At 34.2% G+C, this 20,663-nt stretch overlaps 1 protein-coding gene and 1 pseudogene across 19 annotated transcripts; one reads left to right on the top strand and one right to left on the bottom strand.

Moving 5' to 3' along the window:
* Window positions 1-10,617: 10,617 nt before the first annotated feature.
* Window positions 10,618-11,556, bottom strand: LOC149242326 (calcium-binding protein KIC pseudogene; annotated as a pseudogene).
* A 2,123-nt stretch (window positions 11,557-13,679) lies between these two features.
* Window positions 13,680-20,036, top strand: LOC149242325 (type IV inositol polyphosphate 5-phosphatase 6-like). 19 transcript variants are annotated; one of them, XM_089374211.1, is made up of 13 exons: window positions 13,688-13,921; window positions 14,602-14,712; window positions 14,812-14,889; window positions 15,086-15,163; window positions 15,346-15,409; window positions 16,014-16,121; window positions 16,339-16,543; window positions 17,096-17,206; window positions 17,306-17,383; window positions 17,494-17,584; window positions 18,711-18,793; window positions 18,904-19,280; window positions 19,475-20,036. In XM_089374211.1, exons 5-8 carry the CDS (start codon window positions 15,366-15,368, stop codon window positions 17,120-17,122), a joined length of 384 nt encoding a protein of 127 aa, XP_089230337.1. In that variant the 5' UTR covers window positions 13,688-13,921; window positions 14,602-14,712; window positions 14,812-14,889; window positions 15,086-15,163; window positions 15,346-15,365; the 3' UTR covers window positions 17,123-17,206; window positions 17,306-17,383; window positions 17,494-17,584; window positions 18,711-18,793; window positions 18,904-19,280; window positions 19,475-20,036. The 19 variants fall into 19 exon arrangements, 17 of the variants coding, with proteins under 17 accessions (XP_089230343.1, XP_089230344.1, XP_089230342.1 ...); XR_016246630.1 differs by lacking the exon at window positions 16,339-16,543 and adding an exon at window positions 17,723-18,149 and having other exon boundaries at window positions 16,017-16,121; window positions 18,711-19,280; XM_089374210.1 differs by having other exon boundaries at window positions 18,711-19,280.
* The last annotated feature ends 627 nt before the right edge of the window (window positions 20,037-20,663 follow it).

Here is a 20,663-nt window from a genome sequence, read left to right as displayed (position 1 = left end):
ACAAACCTAAGAGAGGTTGAGGAAAAGTTAATATTCTATCATAAGCTTTGAGAGAAAAAAATAGTTAATATTGAATCATAGGTCGAAAAACCTAAGGGAGATCGAGGAAAAGTTAATATTGGAAAAGCTGATATTTTAACATAGGTCGAGAGATTGAATACCACGAGACTTGTGAAAGGGAAATGATTCATTTAAATTAAAAAAGGTGTTATATGTTTAATTTTTTATATTTTTTAAGGGTGAAAATTATTAATTATATTTTTTATTATTATTTAAATTTATTTATTTATAAGATTATTGGCTAAAGATCTATTTAGTAACTTTCATTTTTATTATTAATTATTAATTTTTTGTTTTTAGTTTTATTTCTTTTTTATTTTATTTTTTTATTTTTATTTTCGTGAATTATAATTTTTTTCCTATATTTTTAATTTAGGATGATTTATTATTATATTAATATATATATATATATATATATATATATATATATATATATATATATATATAAACGTACTTATATATTAATATAGATTATATTAATTAATCATATTTTTAATGTTAAGTGATGCTATTTAATAATATAATTTTTTCTTAGTTATTTTATTTTTATGATAAAACTTTTGTATTTATTATTATTTAGTTTAATTAAACTATATTTAAACAAAGTTGTTTTTAGTGCGATTTTTTGGACTTTTCGATGTCAAAATTCGGCAGGATAAATTGATGTGAAACCTTGATTTGTGTTATTTAAACTGGTTTTTTGACTTTATATATAGATTCAGCACCCTAAAAAATCCCTAAGGCACTTCAATTGTGTAGGGGTTACACATCAAACTTGTGATTTCAAAAATTCCCTACCAAATTTAAAAAAAATTAAACCCAAAAAAACTTCTAAAAAATCTCACGAAAAACAACTAGTATTTAAACTAACCAACCTATACTAACTACTACTATGTAACCTCCTTATTTATATGCGGAATCACATGTAACCTCCTTTATTTATATGGGAATCATTTTAAATATAATTTGAGGAAATGGCGGATCCTTGATTTGGTTCATGTGACTTCATTAAACGGAGGAAAAATAAAAAGCATGGTGGAATTTGTTTTTCTAGATGGTGGGTCTATTGGTTTTATAGAGGATCGATATATGGGAGGTGTGATATATGGGAGGTGTGCAATTCACTAAGGCATGTCATCTTAATGTACTTCGAACAATTAACAACTATAATAATGTCCATAAGTAAAGTTTTATGTTGTGGAAGTTCCAAGATATATGTAAAGGCATAACTAGATTAAGGAAAGACTTCAGGGAGAACACCTTATTTTTTGTTGTTACAATACAACATCTTAAAAATTCTTAGGGGACATGGATTGTGCATAGTTACCCATCAAATTTGTGATTTCAATAAATTCCTACTGAATTTTAGAGAAATTAGACTAAAAAAACTTCCAAAAAATCTCATTAAAAAAACTTTTTTTTTTATATGTATCATTAACTTCCTTTTATTTTATATATCTTGTCATCATGGACCATGAACATAATTTAGTGAAAACTTGTTTAGGAAATTAAACTTGATACCTATTTTTATCAACAAAATAATAAATTTTGAAAAAGTATGAAGATTTGAACTTTTGCGAGTCTAATTTAAAGAGAAAAGTGTCAATAGGTAAATATAATTTTTGATAAAGTCTTTAATCTTTCTACATACGAGAAGTAATTTTTTTAGAGACACATCTTACCCTAACGAAAATGGAAATTATACATTGAAATGTTTTATAGCTTTTGAAATGCTTCATATGATGTTTTTAACGTAGAACTTATTAAATTTGGGGTTAAGCATTTAGCAAAAGAATGAAGTAAGGTTTTTCTTATCTTTGGAATTCAAACTTTATTGTTTATATTTTTAAAGTAATGTAATAATAATAAAATATTATATTAATAATTTTCTAAACTATGAGAAGATTAGAATTAATTATTTTTTAATGATATTTTATAATATAATTTTAAAGAAAATTATTAATAATTTGAAAATAACAATAATAAAATGAAAAGTTTTAATAGTACAATTGGTTAAGAAATGGTTTCGTTAGTAAGGCGTAATGCAGCTAAGCATGTGCTCAAGAAGGAGACATGTAAAAAAATAATAAGAAAAAAAAAAGGTAAAACCAATGTCACATTGTAAAAGCCAAGTCGCTTAGTAAAAAATAATAAGAAAATGAAAAGGTAAAAGAAAAAACAATAAGAAAACGAAAGGTAAAAGCAAATTTACACTGCAAAAGCAAAGTCACACTTGTTGCAAGAAGAACATAGTTTCCTACATGATGACAATTGTCAAATTCTCCTTCTTAATCTTTTCCCTGAGATAAAGTTGTTTCCCTATACTATTTAGCCCCCTCAAGTTCCATGACAAAATAGTTATTATTAAGAGTTTTTAGAGGGAGACAAGAAATTTGGGATAACACTAACTTAGCGAGAGAAATTAACCCATGGTCATCAAAACGAACACCTCCAACAAAACTATGCAAGGAAATTGTTAACTAATCCTACGGGATATTGTACAATATTAGCTTAGAATTAGTTCTTTGTTTACAACGGTTAGCAAAACTACCAGTCAATTAGTTATGATCTGGTAACTATCTTTGATTGTATAAGTATTTGAAGATTTCTCTTAATGATATATGAATTCAATCGTGGAGTTCTTTTTTTCTAACCTATAATAGTGGTATCAGAGCAGAGGTTAGGATACCAGGTTAGAACTCCATTGGCCTGCTCCATTGGCATGTTGTTGCCGAAAACGTGGATAGTGCAACGACACGTGGTAGAACCTGAGTTAGGCGTGGGTTGACCGTGCATTGGTAAATTTTGTAGCCCACGAGAGTGCATTGAATGGTTTACAAGACCACTGCTAGAGGTATTTGAAAACCACCTGTGTGCCTCTGCAATGAACAAGGGTCGTCGATTTACACATTGGCTGCTTTGTTGCAATTGACTATGGGACCACCAACCTCGTTAGCCACCGGCAAGTTTGTGTCGCCGCATACTGTTGATCCGTCAGACTGGATCGTTGATTGAATGGCATGTGCGGTCTTCTTGATTGTTGTCCCCACCATCAATGACGACAATTGATTGAATTGGTTGTGTGACTATTCTATGTCGTAAATATTACTCTGTTTCGTTGTTAATTAATTTGTTAACTGATGCATTTTTTTTACCATCAGTTGGATTTCGTTAACATTTTTCTCTATTGGGCCAGCCTTGCCACGGGACTGTCGATTGCATACTAGGGTACTTTTTTTCCTTCTGATTTTATTTAAGATGACATCCATAATTTCTTTGGTTGGAATTGTACTTTCTGGAAAAGAAAATTACCCAGAATGGATAAGAAAACTCAGGAACGCAATAATCTTTAATGATTTGTGGCAAGACATTTGCAAAGGAAAGAAAGATGCGAAAGATAAAGAAATTGCACCAGAACCTCTAGATGATGACAAACAACATGCCATCTGGGAAGTCAAGAATAATAAAGCTTATGCTATGATTACAACATCAGTTTCTGAAGAGGTAAGCAGATACATTCATTCCTGTAAGACAACATATGCAACATTAGAAATTTTAAGGGAACTCTATGATTCACATTCAGAATTGGAGATTATTCAATTGTTATTAAAGTTATTTAATTTGGAAATGAAGGACAATGATCCAATGAAATTGGCTTCTGAAATAAAGGTTATTTTCCATGATATAGAAGCCACAAGTGTTAAAGTAGATTTACAATTAATTGCCTTCATCAAAGCCCTATGCCTTGCATACTCTCACTACTTGGAATCTCTCCAAGCTAGTGGAAAATTAAAGGAAATTACTTTTGATAAATTAGTAAATAAAATTGCAGAAAGAGAAAAGGATTTTGGGAAGAAAGAGTCTGTTTCTGCTGCTAATATAGAAACCTTGTGCCATGCACAAAAAGAACATAAATCACAAAATGAGTCTACCAGAGGTGGAAAGAATCCTAGAGGCCGAGGTAGAAGGAATTTTAGAGGCAGGGGGGTAACAATAACAACAATCAGGGTGATAGACATCAAAATGACCAGACATAGAAAAAAATTCAATCTAAATCAAATATCATATGTTATAGGTGTGGAAAAATTGGTCATAGTTCAGTTAATTGCAGGGTTCCTTGGGAGAAGATTAATAATGACAAGAAAGAACCAGTTAATGACAAGACAGAGCAATCATCTTCTGACAAAAATAAAGCAAATGAATCTGCACATTATATAGTTGCTCACTGCAATTTCAATATTGATAATGTTTTTAATACTACATTTTCTTCATGGGAGGACAGTTGGATTTTAGATTCAAGTGCTACTTGTCATATGACATTCCAGAAAGATCTTTTTGAAAGTTTCAATGATAATGTTGATGGTGTTGTTTATTTTGCTAATAAGTCTGAAGTTAAACCATCAGGAATTGGATCAATTAGATTAAAAATTCCACATTTAGCAGATTATATATTGAAGGATGTTCTTTATATTCCCCAATTTCAGAGGAACTTAATGTCACTCATTCATATCAAACATCAAGGACATTCAATCCATATTTTTGATGGCATAATTGAAATTCGTAGAGCAAGTGATAATTCAGTAATTATGATTGGTGTTGAAGAAGGTAAACCGTTGAAATTGAATAGTCAGCCATCTATTACACAAACTGCTACAAATTCAGCTCTGTTAGTGCCACAAGATAATTTTTTATCTTCAAGTTTATTATGGCATGTTAGATTTGGTCATATCAACTATGACAACATTAAAGTTATGAAATAACAGGGCATTAAAGGTCTTCCCACTATTCCAAGAAAGCTCACACCATGTAATGCTTGCATCTTGGGGAAACACAATAAACAACCATTTCATAATTCTGTTTCTAGATCTTCCAGAAAATTAGGTCTTATACATTCTGATTTGTGTGGACCTATGCTTGTACCAACTGCAAATGGAAATAAATATATAAAGCTTTATTTTCGAGAATGTGTTGGATTTATATTTTGAAGGAAAAGTCACAAGCTTTTGATATGTTCAAAACATTTCATGCTATGGTTACAAATGAAAATCAACAGAATATTGGTATCTTGCATTAGGGGAATTTTGAGGTCTAAAATGGGGCTCCTACGAAAAATGTACAACCAAAATAAACTTTATAAGAACCATTAGGATTCAAGATGATGATGTCAACCATGGGAGATGATTCACCATTTTTGGAGTAAAAAAAGTAAAAAGATTAAAAAATAATAAAACTATTTTTTCGACTCGTATTTTCAACTTATCTCCCTAAGGTTTTACTCAAATTTCGAGCAGGATTACTCGTTGGATGCAAAATTTAATTCCTCATCAAATGAGAACCCATGTTGCATACTTTCGATGGACCCAGCTACATGAAAAGTGAGAAATACATGAAAAAAATGTTATTGCAATCTAGTTTTTAATGTATTTCTTATTTTTCATTTAGCAGGGTCCATCGAAAGTATGAAACATGGGTACTCCTTGGATGAGGAATCAAATTCTGCATCCAATAAGTGTTTCTGCTCGAAATTTGAGTAAAACGATAGGGAGATATGTTGATAATACGAGTTGAAAAAATAGTTTTTAAGGAATTTAGACTTCTGTGATCCATAACTTGTTTAGATAATCTTCGGCAAAATCACATAATAAATCGTTTGTCGACGCGTTTCGAACCAACCAGTGTGGTTCATCGTCAGGACCAAATAGTTTTTTCTTTTTTTTTTCCTCTAAAATTTGATGATGTAATCTAATCTTATTTTATTATTTCCTCTATTATTCTATAATTTCCTTAGGAGGCCCATTTTAGACCTCAAAATTCCCCTAATGAGGTCTAATAATGCAGGTGAATATACTTCAAAAAATTTTAAACAATATTTAACAAATAGTAGCATCAAATACCAAACTATTATTCCATATAATCCACAACAAAACGGTGTTGCAAAAAGGATGAATAGGAATTTGCTTAGCATCGTTAGATCAATGATGTTTTTCAAAAATGTCAAATTAATGTTTTAGGGAGAAATAGTACTCTGTGAAGCATATAGTAAAAATATATGTCCTTCTGTCCTCAAATCATCATATGAAGTTTGGTACAATAGATTACCAATAGTTAAACATTTTAAAGTTTTTGGATCTACTTGTTATGCACTTATTCCTAAGCATCAAAGAAACAAATTAAATTCCAGAAATCGAAAATGTATTTTTCTGGGATATTCCAGTACTTCAAAAGCATATAGATTATATGATGAAGAAAACATAAAATTTATTCTTTCTAGAGATGTCATTTTTTTAGAATCTGCAAAAGATTTCTCTACTATTGATAGACAACTTGCTCATTTAGAGAAATTTGCATCCAAGAAATTTTACTTTGAATCTGACAATATAGTTCCACATACTAAAGGGGGAATTCCCATTTTGGATCAATTTGTAGGTTTTCCATCTTTGATTCATGACGGTGTTTCTGCTGAGTAACATTTGGAAGATAAAATTCTTTCTATAAAATCAGTAAGTGTTCCTGAAGAACTTGTACTTCAGGATGAGCAGCCTTCACAACCACCTCAACAATCTTTGAGAAGATCCACTCATATTCACAAATTTCCAAGCAAATATGATGATTATGAGACAAGCAGTTCTTCTATAGGTAATGTTTCTCATGATTGTAATTATTCCACAATTAGTGAACCTAGTTGTTTTGAAGAAGCTACTAATTGTGATGAATGGAAGGATGCAATGAAGAAAGAATATGATTCCCTTATTAAAAATGACACATGGAGGTTGGTGGATCCTCCTATTGGCATCAAACCTATTGGTTGTAAATGGGTCTATAAAGTCAAGTATAAAGGAGATGGTTCACTTGACAAATACAAGGCTAGACTTGTAGCTAAAGGCTATGCTCAGAAGGAAGGTGTTGATTATACAAAGACTTTTTCTCCTACAACGAAATGGGGCACAATCAAAACTATGTTTTCTCTTGCAACACAAAAAGGATGGAAGATACATCATATGGATGTGAAAACAACCTTTTTGAATGGAGATTTGAAAGAGGATGTCTACATGTTTCAGCCTAAGGGTTTTGCTATCAAAGGAAAATAAAATAAGGTATGAAAATTGGTCAAAATGTTATATGGACTGAAAAAAGCATCTCATGCTTGGAGTGAAAAGTTAACTGAACATCTCCTTAAGTTGAATTACAATTTTTTTTACCTAGATGATACAACTTTATTTGTCAAAAAATTTGGAAAATATGTTGTATGTCTAGTTGTCTATGTTGATGATTTGATGATTACAAGAAAAACTGATAGTAATATAGTGTCCGTTAAAAGGGAGCTGCAAAAATCTTTGACATGACATATTTGGGTTTGTTACATTATTATTTGGGAATTGAAGTTGCTCAACAACCCAAACACATTTTCATTTCTTAGAAGAAGTATGTTGGACAACTATTAAACAAGTTTGGAATGCAGGATTGTAACCTTGTTTCTACTCCTATGGAGCATAATTTGAAACTTACTTCCACTGAAGGAAGTCCATTTGATGATCCAACAAAGTATAGGCAACTTGTTGGAAGTTTAATTTTTTTAACCACTACTAGACCTGACATTACTTTTGTTGTAGGGATACTTTCTAGATTCATGCATCAACCTTGTGAAGGTCATTGGAATGCAACAAAAAGAGTGTTGAAATACTTGAAGGGCACTCAATCTTTTGGCATCAAATACTCCAAAGTTGCATATTTCCATCTCACTGGATATTCAGATTCTGACTTTGATGGTGATAAGGAGAATGGGGTCTCTACTTCTGGTTATTTGATGAATCTGGGATCAACAACCATTAGTTGGAGGTCACACAAGCAATTTGTACCTGCTGATTCTACCATCAAAGCCGAATATGTTGCAGCAGCTCAAGCCACCAAAGAAATCATTTGGCTTTGCAAAATACTTGAAGACTTGCAGGAGAAGCAGAAAGATTCAACTCCTTTATTTGTCGATAATTCTTCTGCAATACAATTGGCCAAGAATCCAAAGTTTCATGATCAAAGCAAGCACATTAACACGAAGTATCACTTGATTCAACATTATGTAGAGGCCAAAATTATTCATCTAACACATTGTCCTACTTCAAAATAGATAGCAAATATATTCACCAAAGCACTAGGACGAGAAAAGTTTGAAAAATTCAGAATGTTACTCAGCATATCAGATGTCCCTTTGGATTAAGGGGGGAATGTTAACTAATCCTATGGGATATTGTACAATATTAGCTTAGAATTAGTTCTTTGTTTACATCGGTTAGAAACGCTGCCAGTCAGTTAGTTATGATCTGGTAACTATCTCTGATTGTATAAGTATTTGAAGATTTCACTTAATGATATATGAATTCAATATTGGAGTTCTTTTGTTTTAACATATATCAGAAATTAAACACAGACAATACCTCATTGCAAGAAGAACATAGTTTCCTACATGATGACAATTGTCAGGTTCTCCTTCTTAATCTTTTCCTTGAGATAAAGTTGTTTCCCTATACTATTTAGCCCCCTCAAGTTCCATGAAAAACTCTTCATAATTAAGATTTTTTTGAGGGAGAAAAGAAATTTGGGATAACATTAACTTAGCTAGAGTTTACTAACCCCTCCCCCGTATTTTGCAACTTGTCCTTATTTGATTTACGACCTTTTTTCTTGGAGTCTTTCTTTAAATCTTTCACCAATATATCTTTACCTTTATCCTTCAACTCTCGAAAAGATCGTATCCCTTGACCTTCACTAGAAGACTATCTCCTTTTAGTCTTCCAATTAATGTACATAACAAAATATTGCGACATTTTTTCTTGGAATCTTTCTTTAAATCTTTCACGAATATTTTTACCTTTATCCTTCAACTCCTGAAAATATCATATCCCTTGACTTTCATATCCCTTGACTTTCACTAGAAGACTATCTCCTTTTAGTCTTCCAATTAATGTACACAACAACCTATTGCTCTTAATCCTCCTTAGATAGATCTACTAGATCTTTCTCTCCCAATCGTTCACCAGACCAACCAAAACTCGTTCTTTACCCGACAATTCTTAAAAAGGTTTCTTTGTTAACCCAACTACTTCCTCAATATGAGGTAAGATAAAATAATCATTTAACTCTTCATCATTTATAGCCTCTTTCACCATCTTCCACTTTTAAGGTTGTTTATCTTGTAAGGATATCAGGTCATCATCAGACATAGGAATATTAAGGGCTTCCTCCATTGCTTCCCAGACCGAAAATGTGCATTAGTTTTTAAAGTTATCCCCTTAACCTTATACCATTTAATTACCATTTAATTACTCAATTAACCCGTTAACATTATACCATTTAATTACTTTCAAGAGTATACTTGAAAAATAATAAATTATTAAAATTAATATATTAAAATGTTAAGTTTAAAAAAGCTTTTAACATAGTTTCTCGAAGTGGTATATTAAAAAAAGCTTTTAACATAGTTTTTCGAAGTGGTATAAGGGAGAGATGGAAAGACTTTGAGGTTAGTTATGAATTATTTGTGGCTGCCATTTAAGTGAAAATGATGTTTTAAAAAGAAATTACAAATTGATTTATTAAGTGGAAAATTAATTGCTTTACACTATGAAGGATTTACATAAATTTTTGGCGAGTAGTAATCACTAGTAAATTTGCACATTTACATTTATATTCTTACTTGTTTAAGTGTTGAAGAACATAAATAACCACTAGTAAGTTTGTACATTTACATTTTTATTCTTATTTGTTAAAGTGTTGAATAACGCATAAATAATGGTGGGCAATATCCATTTTTAATGCAAATACTTGCTTTATGGTGATGGTAAATAGTTATTTTCAATAATTTTAATTTTAAATGGTTTTCCTATAAAACTTAATTGTGAAAAATCATTGCACAAATATCTACAAATCATGGCATAAATATTGCAATCGCAACAAAAAATTATGATAGAAAAATATGAGGCAATTATCCATATAGTGTTATATTATGCAAAGGTTACAATAAGACTTTCAAATTATAGTCCAATCAAATACTTGAAAAATATTTATATTTGTTTTTCAAAGTTAAACATTATAACTTGCACATGGTATTATATTATGCAAAGGTTACAATAAGACCTTCAAGTTATGGTCTAATCAAATGTTTAAAAAATATTTATATTTATTTTTCAAAATTAAACCTTATAACTTGCATTAGTCTATACTAAATTAATGATATCAAGTGCTAGAATCCTCCTTAACAAATACTAATAAAAAAATAAATTACAACAACAAAATTGTAAAAAAAAAATCATTACTAAATTCATAAATATAATAAGTATGTTCCACCATTATTTCATTTTTTTTATTATTTTAATATTTATATTATTAAATATTTGTAAAAAACCCATATAGCTTAATTTGAGATATTTATAGTAATAAATTAAATGAAATCATGACATCTTGATTTTTACTATTTATATTAATAAATGAAGTAAAATTCCCACATCTTAAGTAAATGGAAAATTTTAAAAATCAAAATCAAAATAAGTCAGTAAAAATGCATTTAGAAACAAAAATCGTCCTCCCCATGTATAGTTTATGAATCAGATTTGATAGCTTGATCTGCAAGCCAGATGGCTCAACCAGATCACCTACAAATGCCTCAATAAAGACCTGAATTCTTTTTCAACAATATCCGGAATTTAAACGTACATGTATTATTTTTCTGCTAATATTTGCTCCAAATCATTTTCCAGGGCGTTGTTCAGCCATTTATAGGCTTCATCCATGAACGAAGGGCTCAATCTGATCATCAGAACGCAGAATTCATGTTCATTCAAAGCCCCATCGCCGTCCAAATCCCCCTCTTGCATCATGGCCCGCAGCTCTGAATCCGTCAGGGAATCCAACCCTAACAGAGCCGAATTCCTCTTCAAGCTCTCCAAAGTTATCAGGCCCAGCCGGGGATCTGCCAGAAGACGGAATCCGTTACAGAGCTCCGCCATGAATTCGCGCTCTCCCAATCTCTGCGCCATACTTGGCAGGAAATCCTCGAATTCCGCCATTATTGTGAATGCCGAAACCTCAATTTTGTCTTCAACGCAGGCAAAGGGGATTAAAGCTTGAATTGTTGTGAAATAGGGAGGGTTTGTTGTATTAATATAGCGTCCATAGCCGGCCTGCGAGGGGACCAGGTACCGCGACCCGGCCATGAATTGTGCGCCTGAAGAAATAGTTAGGAAATTGCATGTCCAGAGTTGTCATCTGGCAGTCTTAAAAGACGAAGTTAGTATGCAGGGGAAATGGTTTTTCAATTGTTACCACAAAGTTGGGACTTTCGGCGAAGCGGCCACTCGTTGGTTGGATCCAATGACCGTCCAGTGGGGCACATGATCGGAGATCTGATCCCATGAAGGCGGAGCTGGATTCGTTACGATGAGTCAACTGATTTGATGGAAACTATGTGCCAAACCATGATTCAAATGAAATTTCAACGAAGAAAGAGAGGGGGGTTAACGTGTAAAGGAAATTTTAGACCTTGAAAACAAGGGAGTTAGACGTCGTCTAACTAGGCGGAGGAATTGTCTGGACCGCTGGCAAATTTTTTTTAACAAATCTTGTAGAGGCAATGTTTGAATCGTGTTTTTGATGATGGAAATGGATTCAGCACCATCAAAAACGTCTAAGACACGTAAAATTTTGAAGTTTAACAATTATAACTTGGATTTACAAAAGTCTTTGCTGGATTTTCTCTAAATATGACCGGAATTTCCATAACTTTCCGGGCAACTCCGCTTGGTTAGACGAGGCGGAAAACAAGTCAATGTCATATATTAATTTGGTGGGTGGATAAAACCCTATCTTAAATCAAAATCCGTCAAACAAATTTTCCAAGTTATAAATTCTATTATCAATTATTAGTTATATAAAGAAAATCATAAAAATAAAATTAATCTATAAAAATCTCTTATAATACCTTCTTATACTTAAACGAAAATTATTTTTCCAAGTGAATTTGTCTTCTAGATTAGGTAAGCTTAATGGTTAAGAGCATGTGTTTTCTTGTAAAAGGTCACATGTTCAAAACTAGAGACCCACATGTTCAAAACTAGAGACCATAGCGCGTAGAGTATGCATGCCTTAGTGGACTTTAACAACATGTGTTTTCTTGTAAAAGGTCACATGTTCAAAATTAGAGACCATAGGGGGTAGAGTATGCCTGTCTTAGTAGACTTTAGCAGCAAGACAAGAGGGTCTCATACACCTCCCATAAACAAGAGGGTCTCATACACCAATTTGGCGTTTGGTGGGTCCATTTTCCCATAAACAAGGGGATCCCATACACCAACACCAATTTAGTGTCTGGGTTGGCCATGAGCTAAAAATTGGATTATTATTATTATGATTATGAATGGAGTTGTCTTGTAAAAGGTCACATGTTCAAAACTAGAGACCATAGGGGGTAGAGTATGCATGTCTTAGTAAACTTTAGCAGCGAAACAAGAGGGTCTCATACACCTCCCATAAACAAGAGGGTCTCATACACCAATTTGGTGTTTGGTGGGTCCATTGTTCCATAAACAAGGGGATCCCATACACCAACACCAATTTAGTGTCTGGGTTGGCCATGAGCTAAAAATTGGATTATTATTATTATGATTATGAATGGAGTTGTCTTTAGTGCGACTTTTTGGAGTTTCCGGCGTTGGAATCCAGTGGAAAAATTTGAGGTGAAATCTTGATTTGTGTTATTTAAACTGCTTTTTTGACTGTATATATGGATTCAACACCATGAAAAACCCATAGGGCACTTCGATTATGCAGGGATTACCTACCAAACTTGTGATTTCAATCAATTCCTGCCGGATTCTAAAGAAATTAGATTGGAAAAACCCACCTCAAAAGCTTCCAAAAAATCGCACTAAAGACAACTCGAATATAAATCCTCTTTTAATTTAGAATAAATTTCTTTTATATTATTTACTATTTTATTTTGTATTACTTGAGGGTAATAAGTGGTTGAAAAAAAGTTAACTTTTTCTACTAAAATCCAAATTTGGTGATATGTTTTTCCGTTTGTTTATTTCTTTATTGAATTTTTTTTGGCACTTCTCTTCCTTTTTAGAATGCTTTTGTGTTGCCTTTTCACACTCACCTCATTAGGAATCAATCATGTGGACTAACCGCCACTCTAGGATCCACCCTAGGAGCACTCAAAAAAAGTAATGATAATGGTTTAGAAGTTTACTAATGACTGTAGGTTTTGGTGTAACTGAAACCTCAACATGGTATCAGAGACTTGGCCTAAGTTCGATTCCCCGATTTGCGTTTGAGGGGGGTTGTTGGATTTTCACACTCACCTCATTGGAAATTGATCACGTGGACTAACCGCCACTATGGGATCCACCTTGGGACCACTCAAAAAAGGTAATGATCATGGTTTAGAAGTTTACTAATGCCTACGGGTTTTGATGCAATGGAAACCTCAACATTTTGGAGCTAAGCTTAATAGTTACAATTTTGGTAATCTAACCTAGCAAAGATCTAGTGAGATCTAATAATATCCATGGTTACAATTTTGACAACCTAACCCATCTATGATGTTTAGGCCGATAGGCCTTCCTTTGGAACAGAGTCTTTCGTCGTTCCTTTGGCTCTCGTGCTGACACGTGGCATCGGATTTTGAATGGCTCGTTTGTTCCTTATACTGACACGTGGCATCGGATTCTGGAGCGGGACAGTTCTGGAGGGAGTGGTTTTGCGAGGGAATGGCGGGTCGCGGGACAGTTCTGGAGGGAGTGGTTCTGCGAGGGAATGGCGGGTCGTGTTAAGTGCAGTTATCTTCCACCTTATTCGATGCATTCGAGCAGTGAGCTAGAGTTCCCCTTGACCCGTGGGGTGTTCCATTCATTTGATAATGTTTTGGATTAGTGAAATATTTTGGTGCCCTAGGGTTTGTTGTTCCAGTTTTAGTTACTGGAATTCTCCTTGAGGTCGTAGTAACTGGTTGATTTCTTCAATTATTTTTGTGCCCTAGCGTTTGTGATCTTTATTATAACAGCTAGAGTTCCCGTGAACCCGTGGGGTGTTCCATTTATTTGATAATGTTTTGAACTAGTAAAATATTTTGGTGCCCTAGAGTTTGTTGTCGCAGTTTTAGCAACTTGAATTCTCCTTGAAATCCTGGGCCGTTCCCATTTTAGAATGTGTTCCATGTTTCCTGTACCCTGTTTATTCTCCTTTAATATCTAGGGTTTTCTATGGATGCTTTCTGTTGTCCTTTTTGTGATTCACATATGACTTGGAATGTGAGGGTTCACGTTCTCCCTGTTTCTTAGGTTCTGTTTTTTCTCTTTTATTATTTAGGGTTTACGGATGTGAGGGTTCTGCTTTACAGTAGAATGATTGTTTGAGGAGACTCGTAATATTTCTGTATTTATAGCTGGTTTTTGGTATTTTGGGGTTTCGGCTGAAATGGCGTTTGGGGTTTCAGCTGAGACGACGTTTATGGCTTGGCTGATATCTTCGTTCTTGTTGTCACTGAAACAGATAACTCTCTACCTTGCTGGTCGTTAATTGCACCTAACAATGGCTCGTACGAAGCAGACAGCTCGTAAATCGACTGGAGGAAAGGCTCCAAGGAAGCAGCTGGCAACAAAGGTAATTTTTATTTATTTATTTCTTTTTCCTTTCTTGTCGGCTATGTGGCTTTCGATGTGTATTACCTTGTATGTATGCTGAAATACTGTTCTGGTCTAGGCCGCACGTAAATCTGCTCCTACCACAGGTGGTGTTAAGAAAGCCTCATAGATACCGCCCTGGTACAGTTGCTCTTCGGTATGTTCTCTTGATTTGAAATTGTTATGAATGCCTTATGATAATTTTTCTGGCTTTATTGCCCTATTCTGTCTACTAGATATCTAATTGCAACTTATCAAATCATACAGAGAAATTCGAAAGTATCAGAAGAGTACCGAGTTGCTTATTGTGCATTTAGCTTAATTTTCACTGAGACTAAATATAAAATCTGCAGATAACTGCGAATCCTTCTCTGGGAGACGAAAGAGCTGCCCAGATAACGAATCCTCGTTTTCACGAAAAAGCTTTACTGGTACTGAACAAAATCCTTCAACAAGATAATATGCCCAATTTTATTTTACAGGTGTTTCAGAATACTTGAAAAATGCACGAGTTTTCTCCCAGCCTTTGATTTGATTTACTAGGGATGTGTTACTTTGCTTTTGGTCTCGGTGTTTACAATCATGACAGAAATCTTGTTGAATTGAAATGCAGCTAATTCCAAGCCTGTAACAATGGAATCAGAGTTGTCCCAGATCGCAGATGCTCGTGACTTTAGGTATGGTATTTTGGTTGAATTTAATTGAATTTAACTTTAGCTGAAATTTGATAATGGTGGAACATACGGATTGAGTTTACTATCCATTTGAAACATAATCTGTTCCCCTGCTTGTGCGAAGTTATTCTGGGATAGTTTATAATGAGTTGAACATAATTTAGAACTTATTCTTCATTTGCTCCCAAACATAATACCATGAGCATGTATTCGAGTAATAAAAAAATAGACGCAGTTTTCTTCAGGGCAAAATCTTTCTCTCCCCTATCTTTCTGCTATGTGCTTTTATCAAATAACCATAATACAGATAACCAATGCTGACAGAAATAAGGTTATAAAAAATCGTGTTTTTAAATGATCTGCAATGTAACATTCTCCAATAGTAATTTGTTACCATTTGTCCAGAATTTCGACTATAAGAAAGCCCGTCTCATCTAGATATTCAAATACGAGAACCCACTTCTGCGATGGGTTGCTTCTCTTGGAATTATTGAAGACAGAATAATGTTGTTTGAAAATGTATTGGAATTTTGATTTCAACAATCGTTGTTCATATCAGTAAGCAGCTTTTTTAATGAACTAAGTAGGCAACTGAATGTTTGCGAAGCAGGGTATTTGTGGGAACATGGAATGTGGGAGGTAAAGCACCCTGCAATGGCCTGAATTTGGATGAATGGTTGCATACTTCACCTCCAGCAGACGTCTACATTTTGGGGTATTAACAAACTCCCCTCATTACATCCAATCCAGCAAGATGAACAAAGCCCTGAAAATGTTTTATACATTTGCATTTTGTGTTTCTACGAACAAGAGGATATCAGTTAAAACTCTTTTAGTTTCAGAATGAAATGGTGTGTTGATAGTTTTTATTGAGATTTCCACAGTTGTGTCAAAAGTCTAACAGTATACTGTCTCTATGTGGATTTTCCCAGGTTTCAAGAAATTGTGCCTTTAAATGCAGGAAACATTTTAGTGGCAGAGAACAATGGTCCTGCTGCCAAATGGCTGACCCTTATTCACCAAACACTGAACAATTCAGGCACAAGCAATAATAGAAATCAATGCAGGTGTTTATCACATTGCAGGGAAAAGTCTGCTGAAATTCCAGTTTTAGTTACTGGAATTCTCCTTGAGGTCGTAGTAACTGGTTGATTCTTCAATTATTTTTGTGCCCTAGCGTTTGTGATCTTTATTATAACAGCTAGAGTTCCCATGAACCCGTGGGGTGTTCCATTTATTTGATAATGTTTTGAATTAGTAAAATATTTTGGTGCCCTAGAGTTTGTTGTCGCAGTTTTAGCAACTTGAATTCTCCTTGAAATCCTGGGCCGTTCCCATTTTAGAATGTGTTCCATGTTTCCTGTACCCTGTTTATTCTCCTTTAATATCTAGGGTTTTCTGTGGATGCTTTCTGTTGTCCTTTTTGTGATTCACATATGACTTGGAATGTGAGGGTTCACGTTCTTCCTGTTTCTTAGGTTCTGTTTTTTCTCTTTTATTATTTAGGGTTTACAGATGTGAGGGTTCTGCTTTACAGTAGAATGATTGTTTGAGGAGACTCGTAATATTTCTGTATTTATAGCTGGTTTTTGGTATTTTGGGGTTTCGGCTGAAATGGCGTTTGGGGTTTCAGCTGAGACGGCGTTTATGGCTTGGCTGATATCTTCGTTCTTGTTGTCACTGAAACAGATAACTCTCTACCTTGCTGGTCGTTAATTGCACCTAACAATGGCTCGTACGAAGCAGACAGCTTGTAAATCGACTGGAGGAAAGGCTCCAAGGAAGCAGCTGGCAACAAAGGTAATTTTTATTTATTTATTTCTTTTTCCTTTCTTGTCGGCTATGTGGCTTTCGATGTGTATTACCTCGTATGTATGCTGAAATATTGTTCTGGTCTAGGCCGCACGTAAATCTGCTCCTACCACAGGTGGTGTTAAGAAAGCCTCATAGATACCGCCCTGGTACAGTTGCTCTTCGGTATGTTCTCTTGATTTGAAATTGTTATGAATGCCTTATGATAATTTTTCTGGTTTTATTGCCCTATTCTGTCTACTAGATATCTAATTGCAACTTATCAAATCATACAGAGAAATTTGAAAGTATCAGAAGAGTACCGAGCTGCTTATTCGCAAGCTGCCCTTTCAGAGGCTTGTTAGGGAAATTGCCCAGGACTTCAAGGTAACACTTTCCTTTTCACAGTAGTAGTCAAAAAAGCTCTGCAAGGGCATCCACAGCTCAATTTTGAATCAACTGGCAGAGTGCACCTAGTACACCAAAGGCTGACCTTTCTAAAATTTGTTATTTATTCTTTTGTAGTGCACGTAGTACACCAAAGGCCGACCTTTCTAAAAATTGTTATTTATTCTTTTGTACACGGATCTGCGTTTCCAAAGTCATGCAGTGCTATCTCTCCAGGAGGCTGCAGAGGCCTATCTTGTGGGACTGTTTGAGGATACCAACTTGTGTGCCATCCATGCCAAGAGGGTGACGATCATGCCTAAGGATATTCAGCTTGCAAGGCGTATCCGTGGGGAAAGGGCTTAGGATTGATTTTGATGCTTAGGATCAGATAGAGATTTGTTTGAATGTTTCTAATTTGTATATATATTTGATATTGGACACCCTACGCAGAAACGCAATGTTGACTGCTGGATTTTTGTCTTATTAACGGAATTAATTGGAGTTTAATGGATATTATGTACCTGAAGTTAATTGGCATTTTTGTTAATGCCTAACTTATGAGGTAATTGTGATTGTTTGATTAATTCTTATGACTACAATTTACTTCTTGCTTGAAGATGTTTATGGTGATATCCAGAAAAAGTATCTGTATTAAGATTGAAGCTTTAGAACATGCAGTGCGTACTCTGTATATTCATTGATAGTAGTATGTTTTATATGGAGCTTCTTTACAATTTCTCTATATCTTTTGGATGTGCGACGGTTTTATGTTAAAACTCATCCAAAATTAATCTGCTCTCGCATTTGTATAGTCACCAGGAGATGATTGATCTTGCTAATTTGGGTAGTAATAAGTTTGTGGGTGGTGATACACACACATATATAAGTGGGCGTGTTGGGGACTTGTCTGTGTTAAAACTCAATTCAAAGTTTATTTGCGCTTGCATTAGTATAATCACCAGGAGATGATTGATCTCCCTGATTTGTTTATTAATAACCTTGTGTGGACGTTCTCTCCCACTCCCTCTCTCATATTTATGTATATATACGCACGAGTGAGTGTGTTGGTGTGGTGAGGGACCTTATCTGTGGATTGCTCATGTTAATGACTATGAATTTGTAGAGCCATTTCAGGAAAGTTCATCCGAGGGAGGGACATGAATTTGAATAGGAATGAGCTATGTGCTAAACTAATGGAAAATAGAGGTTAGTGTAAAATGTGAATCCCTTCAATTTGAAGGAACGAGCTATGTGCTAAACTAATGTAAAATTGAGGTTAGTGTAAAATGTGAATCCCTTCACCCCTCTCGTAACAGGTGAGGCGATAAATCGTGACAGGGTGGTTGTGGCCGAAGACATTCCACGTGCATGTAGATTAATGACCTTAATGATATATGGTGCCAACAGAAAAAGATTGCTTTCAATACTTATACTGTATTGAAAGACAATTTTCTGTATATTCACGAGCACAACCAGGGGAATCGGTCCTACAAACTGGGTCTGAACCAGTTTGCAGATCTGAGCCACGAGGAATTCAAGGCCACATATCTGGGTGCCAAGCTGGACACCAAGAAACGCTTGCTGAGGTCTCCCAGCCCTCGATACCAGTATTCCGACGGCGAGGATTTGCCAAAGTCCATTGACTGGAGAGAAAAGGGAGCCGTGGCTCCCGTGAAGGACCAGGGTCAATGTGGTAAGTTCTATCTTATGAATTTTCATACCCTAATTTTCAGTTTTATGAGAATTTATATCTGATGAATTTTCATACCCTAGGCCATAACAGTGCCCTGTACAGTACTTTTTATTTGAGAAGTTTTATCCCCTGAATTTTATACCCTAGACCATAAAAATGCCCTGTCTTGTACTTTTTCTGTTCGATTTTTTCAGGAAGTTGTTGGGCGTTCTCAACTGTGGCGGCCGTTGAAGGAATCAATCAAATCGTTCTTTTGCAAACCTGATCGTCTAAGGAGAAACTGATACATAAAAAAAGGGTTTGTGTACAAAATACTTCTGCTATGTTGCCGTGTCTGGCTTGGCTTCTCCAGTTGGATCAGAAACTGCTCCTGTCCTGTCATCAATTCTATCCCTTCTCATTTATACATGTACAGCGCTTGGTTATGTTAGCCATTGTTATTGTTTGTTCTGAGGCTTATAGTCTATGAACAAAACAGCCTTGTGATTACGGAAGCTATTATAGATCTTAACTCCAGGAGTTAAGGTAATGTTCCATAACACAACAGTGTTCTCAGGCATGTGAGAGCCAGTGAGACTAAACCTTTGAAGGCAAGGTAACTCGGAGTAAAATCTGAAGACCTCTACTTCAACATTTAGCAATATGCGAGAGTTAAATGATATCTCCTAAATGAAACTTGGCCTTTATTTCATTTACCTTTTTATGAGCTGAATACATATCTATAAATGCATTTTTTTATCATTTTTCCAATTTTCATACTATTTATGCAATTGAGAATTTGTGATTATTTAATACTCTTAGTTTGAATATTTGTGATTATTTCACCCTTCAATTACTAGCAAAACTCATCTTGGCCTTCATTTCCGTTATGGCGTCCTTCATTTTTATGAGCTGAATACATATCTATAAATGCATTTTTTATCATTTTTCCAATTTTCATACTATTTTCCTAATTTAAAAAATCTATCGGCCTCTTTTTGCACTTTTTAGGGCAATTGCTAGTTTTGTAACCTTTTCCTACTTAAATCCAAACTTAGGGATATGTTTTTTTATTTGTTTATTTCCTTATTAATTTTTTTTGATACTTCCCTTCTTTTTTAAGATGGTTTTGAAGCTAAGATTAATAATTACAATTTTGATAATCTAAACCTAGCAAAGATGTAGTGGATCTAATAATATCCATAATTACAATTTGACAACCTAACTCATCCATAATGTTTTCATAACCTAATTCAACTAGGAGATATGACCCTATGACCACTTGTAATTCAAAACACTTAACAACTTGAAGTCACTCACTAAACTACATATTATATTTTTATATTCTTATTAATTTACAATTATTTTTAACACTGTCTTTTACGCCTTGGTAGTTGAAACTAT

The sequence above is a fragment of the Pinus tabuliformis genome, chromosome 8 (genome assembly GCF_031772625.1).
Source record: "Pinus tabuliformis cultivar Carrire ecotype Pingquan chromosome 8, CPIR1, whole genome shotgun sequence".
NCBI lineage: Eukaryota > Viridiplantae > Streptophyta > Pinopsida > Pinales > Pinaceae > Pinus > Pinus tabuliformis.
Note: the sequence above shows the minus strand (reverse complement) of the source record. Positions and strands in the feature narration are given on the sequence as shown.

Bases quoted from the DNA above. Each gene is read 5' to 3' on its own strand.
- LOC149242325 (XM_089374211.1), top strand. From the start codon at position 15,366: ATGGAATCAGAGTTGTCCCAGATCGCAGATGCTCGTGACTTTAG. The intron at 16,122-16,338 runs GTATTAACAAAC...GGATTTTCCCAG, and splicing joins GCAGACGTCTACATTTTGGG to GTTTCAAGAAATTGTGCCTT. The intron at 16,544-17,095 runs GTAGTAACTGGT...TCACTGAAACAG, and splicing joins CTGGAATTCTCCTTGAGGTC to ATAACTCTCTACCTTGCTGG.